The 18,724-nt window shown below is 26.7% G+C and overlaps 1 protein-coding gene across 1 annotated transcript in view; it reads left to right on the forward strand.

The window, feature by feature from the left end:
* Nucleotides 1-18,724, forward strand: part of GlyRS (glycine--tRNA ligase) — a 41,352-nt gene that overhangs the window by 19,191 nt on the left and 3,437 nt on the right. Inside the window, exons 5-14 of the mRNA XM_067268891.1 lie at nucleotides 1,985-2,073; nucleotides 2,420-2,496; nucleotides 6,115-6,260; nucleotides 7,732-7,881; nucleotides 7,956-8,118; nucleotides 10,932-11,096; nucleotides 11,189-11,301; nucleotides 14,702-14,842; nucleotides 14,914-14,999; nucleotides 16,252-16,361. Coding sequence (XP_067124992.1) covers nucleotides 1,985-2,073; nucleotides 2,420-2,496; nucleotides 6,115-6,260; nucleotides 7,732-7,881; nucleotides 7,956-8,118; nucleotides 10,932-11,096; nucleotides 11,189-11,301; nucleotides 14,702-14,842; nucleotides 14,914-14,999; nucleotides 16,252-16,361 — 1,240 coding nt within the window. The remainder of the gene's footprint in view (nucleotides 1-1,984; nucleotides 2,074-2,419; nucleotides 2,497-6,114; nucleotides 6,261-7,731; nucleotides 7,882-7,955; nucleotides 8,119-10,931; nucleotides 11,097-11,188; nucleotides 11,302-14,701; nucleotides 14,843-14,913; nucleotides 15,000-16,251; nucleotides 16,362-18,724) is intronic.

The following is an 18,724-nucleotide window of genomic DNA, read 5'->3' on the forward strand; positions in this document are numbered from 1 at the left end:
GTTCCGGGTGTTTTGGGCTATAACTTAATTACATTAAAGTTTATTAAGTAATGTAAGTCTAAATTAGATGAAGTTATTTAGTTACATTAATTAAAGTTTAGCCAAATTTTATTCTGGCATTCAGACATTCGGTTATTAAAAATTTGGCTTGGTAATTATATTGTCACAGTATAATTAGTATTAGGCAGCTTTCTCAAAAATCGTAACAACATATATTGAATTAAAGAAACAAATAAACATATTAGCTAAACTGAAACACAGGGGTTGCTCTCTGCAAATTCCTGGAATGGAATGATTCTAAGAGTGCTCTCTCCATTTGAACAGTTTTTAAAAAGTCTGCATTCTCTCATTGGATAAGGGTCCACCAGTGGCTGAATGGATAAATTACCGAACACTGATAGTTGGTCATGGGTTTGTGTCTTACCAATGGGCCGGCTATGTGCAGTTTTCTGGGTTTTCTTTGTGTTATTAACACCTAAATAGGGCCAGTTTCCCATAAATGACTCGTTGGAGGAATTTTTCCCTCTGCAGATCTCCCATGTGTCACGTTTTCATAACCAAATAAACTAAACCTCTCATTGGATAAGGTCTGGCTAATAAAAATTTTTTATGTAATATATAAGCAAATTTAAACTTATAATAACAAATTACTTTACATCTAATTGACTGACAATTCTGTTACCTTTCTACCACATTTGTTAAAAATTTAAATGTATGTCATCATATATAATTGTGTGTGCAATACATGTTATATTCAAGTTCTGAGGCTAATGAAACTTTTTCATTTTCCCTTACTAGTTTTTCAAAGAAAACTTAGGGAAGAAAATACAGTAATGGTTTTTGTTTAATGTCCTGTATATATATAGGACATGGTATCAAAGTGTATGTATATATATATATATATATATATATATATGCATATACATACATACACTTTGACCCAAAAACTTCATAATCTGCTGTAATCTGTAAAATTTATATTTAAGTTTCTAGAAGAAACTGTGACATTGGAAGCTGGTATAACTTATTTATCTTTTATTTATTCATACAGGATAAACTAACAACTTAACATCTAGGAAATTAGCTATAAAAATGAATTCAGTTAGTTATAAACATTGAACAGTTTTTGTTCAAGAATTGTCATGGTCCTACAGAAATGTGATGCTCCATTACATTGAATCAAGAACTGCTGCTGAAAATATCTTTAATTTATATGCATATATATAGTGACAGAATTATAAGATTAGATTTCATAAGCTTACATTGATGATTTTAACAATTTATAAAAATGACATGACATGATACAGATTACATATTGAATATTCTTAGATAAATTTGAGTTTTCTTTTGTTTTCAAGCTGTTTCATTTTTTTTGTATATAATTTTTTTGAAAATAAAGTTATGCATTACTCCTTCAAATATTTGCAATAATCGTGTACATTTTAATTAAGTAATTTTTATAATAAAATCCAATAACAAAGCCAGAACTGTTAACTTATAAATCAATGCCATTCACACTTTTCCAGCAAAGAGTTTATTTAGTAACTGAATGAACAAATGTTTTTGGTTTATTTTATAAACCAGCCTATGAAATAACTAAGCTGAACCTAAAGCAGGTTTATAAAATAAACTGAATGTTTCTTCATTTATTTACCGAATAAACTCTTTGCTTGAAAAGTATGAATGGTATTGATTTATAAATTTTTACAATAATCAATATTGTAAGAACACTTTATTAAATTAGAAAATACTAATATTTTAATGTAATTTGTTTTATTGATGCCATGACATTTATGAAGTAATTTTAAGTACAAAATTATAATTTTGTTTTTATAAAATAATTTTCATTAAATAATTTATAAAAATAATTAAATAACTATTTTTTGAATTTAAAGATCAGTAATTTATATACTACAAGTTTTTTTACTTTTTGATTTACTTTAATACAGGAATCATTTTTTATTGGACAATATTTTATTTACAGGGCTTCTGGACATGTAGATAGATTTGCTGATTTAATGGTTAAAGATTTAAAGAATGGTGAATGTTTTAGATTAGATCATTTAATTAAAGGTATGATTTTTGTCATATAATACTAATTTAATTATTTAGAATTTTAGATTACCATATAAAATGGTTTTAAATTGAAATTTTTAGAATTTAATCTCTGATAAATCCATACTTACAAAGTAATTTTGCATTTAAATTATGTATATATCACATATAATAGGACAAATGTTCTACATAATATATTTGATATATTCATTTATTTGTTAAATGATCACTGTTTGTTTAATAATAAAGAAATAAAATAATTTAAAATTATTACATAGAAGTGCATATTCAAAGCATTTAATCATTAGATATAATTAAAATTTAAGTTTTCTTTAATGATTTTGTTGTATAAACATCATTTCAGCTCATTTAGAGAAGTTAATGTCAGATAAAAAAATATCACCAGAAAAAAAATCTGAATATGAAGATATTGTTGTAAAGGTATGATTTAAGTTTTTATTTAGAATCTATAAGAATCAGTTTAATTAAGATTTTGTTTTTACTTAGCATTTGTAATATAATAATACAAATAATAAATAATAATAGATTAAAGAATCACAAAAACACTGACAATAATTAACTAGATAGGTGACATCAAGAAACTTGAGATGAAGTTTATCAATGTAATTAGCCTGGGGAGCAGTTTGAGCAGTAATATGTCACAAATTAAAAAGATTATAAGTGATTTATTGTTGAGAAAAGAAAAACATACAATGAAAAGTGCAGATAAAAAGAAAAGTGTAATAACAAAATTAAATGAAAGTAAATAAATAAAGTAAACTAAATTTTAAAATGAGAAATAAAAGAATAATAAAATAAAATCAGTTTGCATTTATGTGGGAAAAGTCTTGGATAAATTGGAGTTGTTTGTTAAAAGCAACTGTGTTCGAGATTTTGCCCAGTCTTGATTCATCTGAAACATAACGTTGGTGAGTTGCTTGACACAACTAAAAAACATATATTTGAAATAGTTACATAAAAGTTGAAAATTTTGGATGAGATGAGAGGAAGGAGTTGAGCTGGTTGAATCCGGAGCAGGGTCAGTAGCTTGCCTTTGGGTTCATCTCAGATTAATGTAAGTTTATTTTTATGTAAATTTAATATTTATTTTTAAAGAAGATAATTATAAAACAGTAAACACCAAATATGTTTGTACAAATGTTTTTGTATTGATAAAAAATGAAGAGCTAAAAATCTATTTTCATTAATTGTGCTTAAAGAGTAGGATCCCAGTGATACATCCTGCTACCTCCAGAGAGAGTGAACTGCTCGAGTGAAAGACAAAATTGCTTTGTCTCTGCCAACCGTTAGGCCTACATGACATTAGAGTACATAGAGTTGACATATTTTCAGAAGATCCATAAAATATATCAAAAATTGCTAAATTCCTTTTCTGCTACTGTCCCAATTAAGCGTTTAAAGTATGTATTAATTTATTAGTTTGGTTTCCGCTCTTTGAGATTTGGCCCAATAAAGCACTGCCCCAGTTAACCAGTGGCCCAATTAAATAGAATTGACTGTATTTTAGTGTAAAAATGAAATCAAAAAGTCCACACCTTGAAAAAAAATGGCAAACTGCATTGTTCCAGAAGCTTCCCATTATTAGAGCTAGGCAATTTAAGAGCTAGGTAATGTGACATCATCTAGTGGGGATGAGGGATGTAAATCTGGTTTCTTTTTTTAGAACTTGGATAACTTTTCTGTAGTTTGACCAAAATTCACCAAATTCTGGAAAAATATCAAGCAACTGTCTGGTTTTATATTTCAGAAAACAACACCCAAAAATGTCAAAATATTTTTTTGTTATTAAGCATCAAAGAGGCAAAAGTTGACACTTTTGTTTTTTGAATATATCTTTTCTCAGAGTTAATTATATTTTCTGAAAAGTACAAGGTTATACTTAGCATTTTGACACCAAAATCAAATGTGGAAATTTTGTTTAAAAATTCAGACAAAAGTGCAAATGTTACCCTTGGGCTTCCCCAGGCAATTATATGTTGGAAAACATTCTAGAACCTATGTTTACATTGATGTAGTTACAGCAGTTTTAATGCTCTTAATAAGTGCATATTACAAAGAGAGAATATTTTTTACTAGTGTGCAACAAACCCCAATATTTTTACATGGTGATCAGCATTTTTTGATCAATCACAATACTTTTCCTCTGTTGTAGATAAAAAAAAACCAGAAAAGTAAAAATTCTTGCATTTTTAAAAAATTTAACATATAAAATATATAAATTTTAAGATTTTGATCATAACCACTAAAACTGTAGTAGTTTTATTTAAAAGTATTCAGCATTTTAAAAAATACTAGTTATTATGAATGATATATATTAAAGGAAAAAATATCTTTTAATTTATTCAAAGTTTTTTGTTTTTTGGCATATTTACATCTTCACTTGAATTTTTTGAGAGTTGTCAGCAGACAGTGATTTGATAGAATTAAATTTTTATACATAACTCAAAAACTTAAATTAATCCATGATCATATGCAATTATAATTTTTATATGATTGCATTATAATGTAGTGATTTTTATACTTATTTTTAACACACAATTATATTGCATATATTTGCCATATCTTAAATTTGATGATTTTGAAAATCATGTAATATGTCTTCTTTGCATGTGCCAAATTTCAATGTCACATGTTATTTCATTTACAAGATATTGTTTTGTTTACAGATCAGTATGAGGAAGTTTTTGAAACTTTGCAATAGTGTGTGCTAATGTGAAGAGTGTTCAGCTGGAAATAAATGATGGCAGACTGAGATATTTCTCAGAAGGACCAGAAAATGATTTATATGTATTTCTTGGGCACAAAAAAGAGTTGCAAAAACATTTAAATTGTTGATAATGCCCCAGGCTCTTACAGACTCCCAGACTTTCTTGGTATTCAAGGCCACCAATTATGTCACACACAGTTGACGAACATCAGCTTGTCATGTCTACTCTTGTGGCTGTTGTGAGAGATCTCCATGACATCATTTTTGATGTCAGGTTAACAAAAATGATGTTGGATGAAAAATCACACACTACATTATGCATGTGATCATGTGACAATAATGAAAAATTATAATGATCACATGTGTAATCAGCTATCTTATATATGTGATTGCTTTTGCATCTGAGTTTTTCTTTAATATCTGGTATTGTCAGCCTTTAGAAATTTTATCATCTTTCTTTAAAGATATAAAATTTTTTGAGCTGTAAAATGGATCTTAAAGTTGAAGAACTTTTGGCTTTGATCTCCTGTTGTGTTTCTTTGAAAATAAAGTTGCTCCTTATTTTATTGTGCTTGTCAGAATACAAACCAGATGAGCAGTATATCACTGGCACAATATAACTGATATCTATTCAGAAGATAAACATATACATACTGTTAGTAAACATAAGTAATTCTAAGTTTACTAATGGTATATTAATGTTTATCTTGTATTGCCATGTAAAGTGTATTCTCATTTCCTTCAGTACATCAACTGCTATTTGTTTTTAGTATTTTTCCAGATGCATGCCATTCTCATGTCTAAATTTGTTTAAATTTAACTTTGCAAATTTATAATCCATTTTTGAATAGTTAATGTTTTTTAAATTTTATTCTAACGTTCCTAAATTGTTACTTTCTTTGCTTGAAGATGACCTTGATAAAATGTTGAAAGTGCTTGCAATGATGTTATAGTAAAGATAAGTTAATGCTGAGAGGCAGTGGTTATCTCATTCTTTAATTGGATAATATTTTGACGCGGTGAACCTTATTATTCTTTTAGATCAGTAATTGGAATAAGGTATTTCTTTGCCAGTAGATATTCAACAGCAACTGATGTTTAAAATTATTGGCTAAAGTGATATTATATTTGGCAACAAAGAAAAAGCATGATATATCCAAATGAACAATATAACAAAGGGCTAATTTATTTAGATAACTATGGTTGTGGTTATAGAAAAAGATAAGATTGTAGTATGTAATTTATAAAAGATAAACTTAGATCTTTCTTTTAATAATACTATTCTGTCATTTGGAATTTTTGTTTAATGGAATTTTGTATTTTTATTCTAGTTAGATGGTATGACAAAGGAAGAAATGAATGCCCTATTACGGAAATTCAATATAAGGTCACCAATAACAGATAATGAATTGTCTGATCCTGTTGAATTTAGCCTTATGTTTAACACAACAATTGGACCTTCAGGATTGATTAAAGGGTAAGTAAATATGATGATGATTAATCATTTGATTCTATAGTGAAAACAACTTTTACTTCTTTATAAAGTAAATTTTAATAAGAGCAAAGATTTACATCAAGTTATGTCCTTTGTTTTAAAAATGTATTTATTAAGAATTATTCAAGTAAAATAAAATATTAATATTTATCTTTACTGATTTTCTTATGATTATATAAAATTCAAAAAATCTTTAATAAATTTAATTATTAGTCATGCTGTTATCACTTATATAATATTAACTGATAATTGTTTCCTTTTAATAAATAAAAGTAAATAAACAAAAGTTAAATATCTAATAAATGTACTTGAAATTTTAAAGAGGTGATGTAAATTGAAACATAAATGGTTAAGATGTAATTAGAAAAATTGAAGGATATACTTATTTTATCAGTCACACTGACTAATGTGAAGCAATCAATCAGTCAATAAAATATATGTAAAGTTTATATTTTATTTCATAAAATTGTACTAGATAATAACAATGTATTTATAATAAAACTTTCACTTTGTATTGACCTTATCTAATTTTCATAATTACAATTGTTGGGGAGGAAAAATAGATTATTAAATTAAGTATTTGTAGTATCAGATTAAATTAGAAGTTTAGAAAATTTTTAGATAAATATATTGCTGAACAGATATACTTTTTAAGACTTTTACCTGCTAATTACACTCAAACATGTTTATAAGAAATAAAATACAGGGTAATCATAATTAAAGTTGTCTTATTTAGAGGATTCTGTAGCTACAACCAACAAACCTATTGACACCAAAATTTGTATGCCCACTGTTCAAGGATGCAGAAAAGAATTTTGCAAAGAAAAATTTTAGTTCCAAAATTGTCTGTTATGGGATAAATGTTGCTGCAAACTAAGAAATATGATATGTATAGCCACATAGAATGCACCCAAGACTGGCTATAAAAATGCTGGTAACTAGTAAATGCCATTTTTATCAACTATAGCTATAACGGCCATCATTTTTCTGGAGAGTGCATTAATTGTGAAGCTTTTTTTTAATGAAAATCAGGGTAATACTGCAGCTACTGTTCACAAATATTGTTTTCATCAGAATTTATGCTGTGGCTCAATGTCTCCACAGGCTGTCAGGAAAATAATGATGTGATTTGAGACAACTGAATCCTTAGGAGTTCAACTTGGCAGGGGATAAAAGCTTATCACTGCAGAAACAAATTTTGGTGTCAATTGGAGCCAAAGAATCTTCTGAATAAGATAAGTTTAATTAGGATCTCCTGGCACAATTATATTGATTTTACATAGTATATATAATTTTATTTTTATTTTTCCTTTCTTCTTTTGCAAAATTACAATCATTATTAATTAAGAATTACTTATAAAAATAAAAGCAAATAAATTTATTTAATTCCTTTGTTCTTCGGAATAGAAGATGACATAAATATTAATTTTATATTAAAATGTTTTTATTATAGTTTTCTTCGCCCAGAAACTGCTCAGGGTATATTTGTTAATTTCAAGCGTTTATTAAATTTTAATCAAGGAAAATTACCTTTTGCTGCAGCACAAATTGGTAATTCTTTCCGTAACGAGATATCTCCACGTTCTGGTTTGATACGAGTTAGGTAAGAAATTTAAGATTTGTAAATAAGTAATTTACAAATCTTAAATTAAAAAAAATTATATATGTATATTTTAGAGAATTCACTATGGCAGAAATTGAACATTTTGTTGATCCAGACCAAAAACAACATCCAAAGTTTAATTCTGTAAAAAATCTGCAACTTACACTTTATTCTGCTTGTAATCAAATGGATGGAAAGCCTGCAGAAATGAAAACTGTTGGTGATGCAGTTCATCAGGTAAGAATTCTTGTTTCCTATATAATTCCTTATTGTAATTATACATGTCATTAATTAATTATGACTCCTTATGTCCAAAACAGAAAATTTTGTATGTTATTAAAATTAAATAATTGCAGAAAAAAATTAAATATAAAATCTTAACTTTTTTAAACTCATGACGTTGCACTGTTCATTGTTTGAAAATTGTCACTGCAAACTTTACTCACTCAAGGTCATTCTACTTATATTATTCAAAAATTTGCCACAAATCCAGCAATTATCATACACATACGAAAAAATTCAGGTATATACGTTACTTTTTGTTGTTTATGGTAGTAAAGTTTCTTTTCGCTAGCATAAAAAAATCTCTCCCAAAAAATTATGTTAAAAATTATGTTTTTGACAGTTTGAATAGAATTTATAATTTACACAATTCGATCATAGATAAAATTTTTCGATTATATACAGTAGTTCATTTCCATGAGTAACCCTGCATGAACAGCCATTTTGTTCTGTACATTTTGATTAAAACAAACTCAAACAGTTTTTCTACACAAAGAAATTCCCTGCTTCAAAAAAATTATAAATACTTAAAATAAAATAAAAATAAAATGCCATTTCGTAGTAAATACGTGAAACAAGTGTACAGAATAACTTACAGTAGTGTAGTGCCATCTATGAATCGAATGTTTCATAAGAATCATAAATTTTCAGATTGACAATAAATCGTCAAGTGATTTGTGTCATTAATTAACTACTTTACAATATATCGAGAAATGATTGCAAATGGGTTAAACATGAGTGAAAGCCTAATACAGAGACTAAGAAAATACAGTCAAATGTCTATATTATGAACTATATAGCAAATTTCTCTATGTAACAGATTTTTGCATTTGTACGCTGCTCTTTCAGCCAAAAATATATGTAAAATTGCTTCTAAATAATGATATATATATATTTTTTAATTTGTAAGGACCATCGATCATTAAAATTCAATTACTCCCTCTGGGTCAAGTTTGAATTTAGGTTCAATTTCAGGTATCAATCTGCAAACCATTTGTAAAATCATGGTCTAGTTGTGAGAAATACTGGTGGTTAGCTTTTAAAACCATTGTGTAATCTGCCCCCCCCACTGGTTACCAGTTGTAAAGGGGGAGAGAGAGATTAGGTCCAAGTGCCATCATTGACATAAATGATTTATAATTAATGTTGAAAACATTAGAAAGGTGATAATTTTGACAACTGCTGGACTAATGTTTGGGGTTAGTGAGATTTTATTTTATTTAATAAGTCATCCAATTGGAATTTAATGAACTATTAATATAGTGTTTAAGTATTACTAAAAAAATTATTGTGTTGTGGGAAAGGCTCAAAAAAGAAAGACATTATAGCGAAGTTTGGAATTCTTGTGAATAGTTTATCAACCATAATAACAACTCACAAATCAGTTTTGAAATTAACTGGTAATGCAAGACCTACAGGAAAATGTGCTAGAACCTATGTAGATAGAGCAGTTTTAATGCTTTTAATAAGTGTGAAACATATTACAAAAATAGAACATTTTTTAATTGTTCTGTGCAACAAAATTTATGTTAAAATAATACTTTATTTACAAAAAATGTAATTTCTGTATAAAAAAATTTTCCTATAGCAAATTTTTTTCAGGGTTTAGCAACTTCGTTATATTTGTTTGACTGTACAAAGAAATAAATTTAAACATGCAACTTTATATTTTACAATTACCATATATTCTGTGAAGTAAAGTTCAAATATTACAGACTCACCATAATGTTGAATTAAACTTCTTGCAACCAAAATTATTTGATAGATGGATAGCCAAAGTTGTTAAGGCATCAGTCTACTGCTCTGAGGGACCTGAGATTGAATCCAGGCAGTCAAAAATTCCAGGACTTCTTTCAGGATTGGTCTAATGTGGATATGTTGTGCTTTGTTTTTGCTACACAGTTGCTTCTATTGTAGTTTTAACCAAACCCACAATGAGAATGATTTTAAGGCTTTTTAGTTGCTTAGAGAAATAAATAATAATAGTTTTATTTTAATGAAAAATAACTGATAATATGTAAAGTATCAGATTGAAAACATAATAATGGTATACAACAGGTTTTAAATGATTTATAAATGAATGTTAATTTAACCAGATCCAGTATTATCCCTAACATCCAGTAGTACAATATTATCCAGACAAATTAATGGTTTGAAGGTAACAATTGCATGAATTCTGATTGAATATGTTATTAGGGTCTCCAGTAATTGATAAAATTTTTATAAACTATTTTTTTTACAATAATTTACTATTATTGGATTTAAAGACTTTCTGAATTTTAATCATATATTTCTAAAAGTAAAGTATAATAAAAAAATCAGTTTTTTATTTTAATGTTTTTATAAAAATTTAAGTATAAGAAATTTGTCAAAGGTGCTGGATGTTCTACTGATATATCTACATGGTGGAATTCTAATATTCTTCTTCAAAATATTTCAAATTGTGCTCATATTGTATGAAGTTAAAAGCTTAAACAAATAAAGGAGATATAAAAATACAAATGTTTGTTTCTGGTAATTGAACATGATGGAAGTTTGAAGATGATGGAAGTTTTGAAGACGTTTTAGTTTCTTCTATATTTTTATATTGTGAAATATATCATCTGACTTTTTAATTCAAATAATATACAATATATTCTTATATTTATTTGCTTGAATTACACAGTATGCTTTATATATATATATTAAGTATATGTAGAAAGATGTTTTAATTTTATGTGATATGTAAAATTAACAAAGTAATGATTATTTTATATTAATGTTTTCAGAAAATTATTGCCAATGAAACTCTTGGATATTTTATGGCAAGAATACATTTATTTCTTGTTAAAATTGGAATAGATCCCAAAAGGTTAAGATTTCGTCAGCATATGAGTAACGAAATGGCTCATTATGCGTGTGATTGTTGGGATGCTGAATGCAAAACATCTTATGTAAGTTTGAAGCATTTGGTTGTAATTAATAATAGTCTATAATATTTATTAAATTTTTATGGCTAAAGTAGTTATCATTTGTTTTATATTAGGGATGGGTGGAATGTGTTGGCTGTGCTGATAGATCCTGCTATGATTTATCTCAGCATTCAAAAGCTACTGGTGTGAAATTAGTAGCCGAGAAGAAACTTCCAGAGCCTATATCCTTTTAATAGAATTGCATTGAAAATATTAAAACCTAAATATATATTTTAAATAATCCATACACAGTTATGATAAGTGCTATATTTTTACTGTTACTTTTCATAATGAAATTTTATTATTATTATTATTATTATTATTCTTTCAAAAATTTTTATAAGTACATCAATAATTTAATGTAATTATTACTAATTATTTTTGTAAATAGTATATATAATATTGTTTATTCAATGAAAATTAGTTACTTATAAATAGAAGAGGTCAAGAATTTTTTAAAATTCAATATGTGCAAAACTAGCTGAAGTATCAGGCTTTACTTGGGAAAATGATACCTTAAGTAAACATAATATGCTTATATAAAAATACACACACACACACACACACACACAATGTATATATGGAAAAAGAATATGTACTTACAATAAACTTATAATAGATTTGATCAAAGAAGTTTACATTGAAATTTACTCTAAACACATTTTATAGACTGAGAAAAATTTAGTTGTTTTCACTTAATACTCAAACAGATAGACACATTCGTGAATTTGAAGTGTCCTATATTTTTCATAGGACTATCCTGAATATATGTACAAAGTTTCATAGAAATCTGTTTAGATGTTCTCATGTGATACTTGGACAGACAAAGACAGATGAAAATATGGATTTGAAATATGTTGAATTACATGTATGTTTTCAAATAGAAATTAAATTTTCTTTTAACAAAATAATCATTAAATTTTGGCTATAGAATTTGAATGTTAAATTGCATAAAATTATTGTCAGAAAAAATTCAACATTGTATTTTTTAGTTAATATAAAAAATTTTCTTATCTTTTGCTGTTTTATAACAATATTTATAAGTAATAAAATAGGCATTTGAATATATTGAATAAGTTTAATGTGAAATTGATTTTTAAAAAATTCACTTAAACATCTTGTACCAGCATGTCAATGAAATGAGGTCTAACCTAATCCACTCTTTAGGTCATTTTCTGGGCCACCTAAATTTCACTTTTTAAGCAATCAAATTACTATTGTTATCCATGTTAAAGATTATGTCTTAGATTATTGTGAGGTAGATTTAAATCATGTTGCTATTTAGATTTCATTTTTGTAATTGGTTCAATAATAAATTGAGAAAATTCTTTAATCTATTGTTTACTATCAGAAAAATAATCTTTGTAATAAACTTGATTTCTTTGTTTCTGCATTTAAAACCAATTTAATAGCCTTTTCTCATAACTAAATGTAGAATACACCATTTTTTCATTACGTTTTTGTTAATCTATAATAAAATCTTTCATAAGTATGATTTTTAATATTATTTAAAATTTTTATTAAAAAATAAACTTTGTTTAAAATAAGTAAAATTATAATATATATCTTCTATTATTTGTTATTCATTGTTAAATTTTTGATTAGTTAAAATAATAATAAAACCAAACAATTTAATACAGTTTTAATAATAATAATAATAATAATAATTTCAATATTGCTTTTAATTAAATTTAGACTTGAGAGTTGTTACACTAAAGCACTCCAAGATAAGTTTTAGGAGTCTGCATTCACAATAGAATCTTCTGTTTTAATGCAAGTTTTGGTGACATACTATACTTTGAATGTTCAAATAGTGCTGTCAGAATTTTTTGGAAAACTGTTCTGTCCTTTATTTGAACTTTTATTGTGAACTGGTGATGAAGCAAAATGTCTTAAAAAACATTTAATTGTAATTAAAATACAAAAGGTCTCCTTAATTGTATAGTCTTAGTATATATTATGAATAGAATCTTAAAGTTAAATTTTCAAACATTAACCTCTCAAACTGTTAAAACAAATTTTCGAAACATTAAAAATATATTCCCAACAATGGAATATATAATATTATAATGAAGCAAAATGTAGTTAGCATATAAAGAATTGGAGTTTAACATTAATCTCCTGGCTGTTGTTTTATTATAATTATGGAAAAATATCAATTATCAAATTATATAATTCTTTATCTCAAATCATGATTTATAATAATGCCTGATTAAAGTATATTCTAGTAAATGTTCGATGAAAATTAATTTATTAAAATATTTAAACTGCATGCAAGTTGTATTTGATGAAATTCAATATTTAATAATAACAATAATAAACATCACCCTAAATCCATCACAGAAAGATTAACTCTTCCACATAAAGATGGCAAACGTGGCCTGATTGACATAGTTAACCTTCACTGCAAACAAATACAGTCCCTGTGAGAGTTTTTCCACAGAAAATAAGAAACATCACAGTTATATAAAGCAGTAACTCTAGCAGACTCAAATAACATGCCATTAAACTTACACTCACATCTTATGGACACAACACAACATATAAAAAGCATAGACACCATTAAGCAATCGTGGGCTCGAAAGGCACTCCATGGCAGGCATCCTTATGACCTAGCCCAGGATTTTGTTGACAAAACTGCATCAAACAGCTGGTTAGCTCAGGGATGCCTCTTTGGGGAGACAGAAGGATTCATGATTATCAAACAGGATCAGGTCATAAATACCAAAATCTACAGAAAACACATACTCAAAGATACAACATTCACAAATGACACATGCAGAAAATGTCACATCATACCAGAAACTATACAATGCATCACTTCTGGTACAAGCTCTTGGCACAGACAGATTATTTACACAGACATAATCAAGTAGCAAATATAATACACCAAGAGCTTGCAAAGAAACACAAATTAGTAGACATCTATGAACCATACTACAAATACATTCCACAGACAGTATTGGAAAACAACATGCACAAAATGTACTACGACAGAGCCATAATCACAGATAAAACAATTTACCACAACAGACCAGACATCACACTCATTGACAAACACAATAAAATCACATAGACATATCCATTCCAAACGCTCACAATGTACAAAACGCATGCACTGAAAAAATTAGCAAGTACACAGAACTCGCCCAGGAAATAAGGCATCTGTGGAGGATGGATAGGGTGCTTATTGTACCTGTTGTTCTCTCCTCTACAGGTGTGATACCACACACACTACACAAAAGCCTGGGAACATTACAATTGAATAGAAACACATACACCACACTACAGAAGGCCACTATATTGAATACGTGATATTGTGAGGAAATTCTGAATACAGACAGTTTAATTCAGTTAGTTATTTAATTAAAAAGATACCAAAGGTACATAACCGGTCATGAATACAGACACACACACTGATACACTTATTTAATTTTAGTTTTGTTTTGGTTGTTATGCCTTGACTCTGGTCCGGCATAGTACACAGCCACTGGTGCCATCCAAGTATAACCCACTAAACCCAACATAATAATAATAATAATAATAATAACTTGTTTAATCTTTACCTTGACAAATAAATACAAAACAGTTGAAGTTGTCGAATGCCAACCACAAAAAAATGTTATAGGCAAAATTTTTAAAAGAGAAGCAAAAGATGTTATAGAAAAATTGACATCCCTCAACGAAGAAGCTATAGCAAAATTAAACAAAGAATTAGAAGGAAAAGGGTACATTGAATTAACATTTAATAATAATGTTTTAAATAGTAAAGTTTATATAAATTTTTTTATTTAAATAGGAACTACACCTTAAATGTAGGAGAGAAAGAATACACAATTACTCCAGATATGATTGCCATTAAAAGATTTCAGAAAAATATTCATGGTTGGTTCAGTATGCTACTTTTATAATCAGCATTGATTAAATTATTTTAAACATATTTTTAACTTATACTAATATTGAAAGTTATTGTAAAATGAAACTGATATATTAGAAAATAATTAAATGTTTGTTGCAAAGGAAATAACAGTAACTATATTAATATCAGCTGTATAATCAATAGTAATATTTAATTAGTATTAAGGTTTGAAGATTGTGGGTTGATTCAATTAAATTCTCTAGTCATTAAATTAATTTTTAAATGCAATTATATTCTTATGCATTTATTATTAATTGAATAATAAATGCACTTTACTTAAATAATAGATGCCTTTTAAATTAAACATTTAAAATTTTTTATTATTTACTTTATCAATACATATTAACTTTAATCACAGTTAAGATTCACACTACTACTATACTATTATGTTTATAATTATGTTTTCTATTATTATATTATACTTTTAATGTTTTAAAGTTGTTTTTATGAGAATTTGCAAAATTTAGTACCACAATTGACAAAAGAGCTATAAATAACTGCTAAATTTCTTGGAAATCAAATATATTTATTAAATTGAAGCATTTTTGGCCACTATTGTCGAGCCATCTTCAGAAAACAAATTGAATAACATCAATGAAATGGACTTTCCAGTTATGTTATTCAATTTTATAGATGTTCTGTTCCATTTCAACATTGTTTGCCAAGGATGACTTGACTAAAGCAATTGAAAACACTTCAATTTAATAAATGTATTTTGTTTCCAAGAAGTTTAAGTTATTTATTGCAGTTTTGTTTTAAAGATGTTTCAACCTTTTTTGTTTTATTAATAAGAAATTTTGACTTTATTTCATCATCTAATAATTCAAAAATAAATGGATTTAGTATATATACTATATACTAAACATGTATACTAAAATCATTAAATTCTTTCTAAAGTTTTAATTTAGTATTTAAATGGTTTATATTTAAATTATGAATATTTAATGAAATTGGTAATATTTTCTTTTAATTAGATATTGTCTTTAAAAATCATAAACAAGGTTTTACATGGTATACAACTGACATTTATATAATAATAAAAATGTTACCTACTATAACTATCATCATGAATTTGTTAAATCTTGATTGATGATTATATTATAGTGAATGTTTTTTATATTTAAAAAGTATCTATACTGTCATAAAATTAAAGTAAATTTGAAATATATATTATAAAATCCTTATAAAAATATGTAAGTAACATCTTTACTTTCCCAGTCGAGGAAATTGTTCCAGCAGTGATAGAACCATCATTTGGAATAGGTCGTATTATGTATGCCATATGGGAACATAATTTTCGTACCAGAGACGATGATGAAATGAAAACTGTAAGTGTGTAATATATTAAATATCACTTTATCTAAATTGTGTTTTAATTAAATAGAGAAAAATATAAATGTTTTATTCTATATTAGAGCTCTAATATATATATATATATATATATACACAAAAGATATTAATTTTAAAAAATAGCTGTAATCTCATTGTATTTAATATAATAAAATTATGTATATTTGTAAGATATATGCATAAACATAAACGTCTCATTTTTTAAAACATTTTATGTAAAATTGAATAATATACAGAAAATTGATAATGTATTAAGTATAATAAGATTATAGATGGTTTTTGGGCTGCAGTTTTAAAATTAAAGACCTATGCATTCCCATTGATGTCTATCTGTACTTAGTTAATCTCAAGAATGGAGTTAGATAGATGAAAATAGAGACCACATATGGAATATAGTTTGTGTATATTTAATTGGGATCTCCAGCCCTATGCTTTTTATATCTGTTCTCAGTTTTCATTTATCTAACTTCATTTTTGAGATTAACGAAGGACACAGTGATTTTTTTTTTAATTAAAAAATGATTTAAAAATTGCAGCCTGGCATTGTGATGATGTCACAATACATAATTGCTCATTAAAATTAAAACTTTTTATGTAAATATGTTATAGGTTAATTTTAAAATTATATGATATATGTCATCTTAAATATTAATTGTTAATTATGATTTAATAGTACAACAATCTGTATAGCAATATTCAATATCTAAATAAATAGAATGAAATTTTTTTATGAATTTGGTTAATGAGGGGTTTTTTCTTACATTTTTGACTTTTTTTTTTTTTTTTTTCTTGTGAACAGTAAGAAGGGAAGATTAATTTGGATTATCTTCCTTTCCCTTCCCTAATGACATGTATATATATATATAACCCATTGAATGTGTGTCCATCCGTCCATGTAATGTTATGCCAAAAATGGGCACTAGAGGCACCCCTATTGTGTGTCATATTTCAAACATTTATATTAACAATATAAATTATTATTATTCATTTGGCCAATAACAATATAAATAATTCAGTATATTTGTAATAGGAATTTATTATTGTCATGGTATGCCTGTAACGTGCACTAGAGGGCAAATAACAAACGAAAAAATGGATAGTTTTGAAATAGTTTTGAAAATTATATAGTGGATTCCCGGAAGGTAATATTTTAATAATAGAAACCTTTCATGACACCACCAAAGAAATATGCCAATGGGAGGAACCTTTCATATATTAAGTGCATCAAACATGCCTCATAAGAATTTGTAATGCTGCTAGAACACCCACTAGGGGCGTCCTGGGCTGCTAGTAGTTACCGAGGTCTATTTAAAAAGGTCAGGACACGCATTTTGGGACTTTTTGAGTTGCAAGTTTAAAACAAACTGTACAAGCAGTCAGTTTTATATGACATTAATTAAACTAATTTATGCAATTTTAGTTAAATTAATGTCGTATAAAACTGACTGCTTGTACAAGTTTGTTTTAAACGTGCGGCTCAAAAAGTCCCAAAATGGCAGATCCAGAACGTGTGCCCTGACCTTCTTATATAGACCTTGGTAGTTATATATTGATGCATAAATATATTAGGCATCTTACATGAATTATTATTCCTATAATTTAATTTCATCTATCAAGACTTTTTTTTAAACTACAAAACAATCAATCTACTGAATAAGTATTTTAATCAGTTGTCTATTTTGAAATTACATTCAAAGATAGCAAGAATTAAATAAAAATTCATTAATGAAATTAATTTAAAAGGATATGCAATATAAGGAAAGAAGATACAGTAATTCATTTGTATATAACATAATGTATTTATTATGTATGCTTCTGAAGTTTCTTCAAAAAATTTCATCAATATATTTGTAAGTCTCATATAACAGCTTATATAATTCTAAATTTTGATTTTTTTTAAATCACAGAAATTATTATTAATATTGTTATATGTAATGCAACATGAATGCAGTAGAAAAAGTGTAGAAGTTGTTTGATTATCTTAAATATAAATGTGGGATGGCTGGATGCCCAAGACAGTTAAGACACTAGTCTACTACTCTGGAGACCTGGGATCAAATCTAGAGGAACTTTTCATGAATGACATCTCTCCGAAATGTCAGACTTCGTCATCATCCAACTGCTCCATTGTGGACCTGACCAAACCATGATAAATTTCTTAATGATCAGAGTGGAAGGAGTCAAATATAAAATAAAATATATATCTTTTATGTTTGACTCTTTCCATTCTGTGGCCACTCAGAGTGGTCTATATATATACATATATAAATAGATGGTAGCTTTTATAAAAATATATTAAATTTGTATAATTATTTAATATATATGGTATTTTAAGTAGATC

This window comes from Centruroides vittatus, unplaced genomic scaffold (assembly GCF_030686945.1).
Source record: "Centruroides vittatus isolate TY-2023 unplaced genomic scaffold, ASM3068694v2 contig_341, whole genome shotgun sequence".
In the NCBI taxonomy this organism is placed as follows: domain Eukaryota; kingdom Metazoa; phylum Arthropoda; class Arachnida; order Scorpiones; family Buthidae; genus Centruroides; species Centruroides vittatus.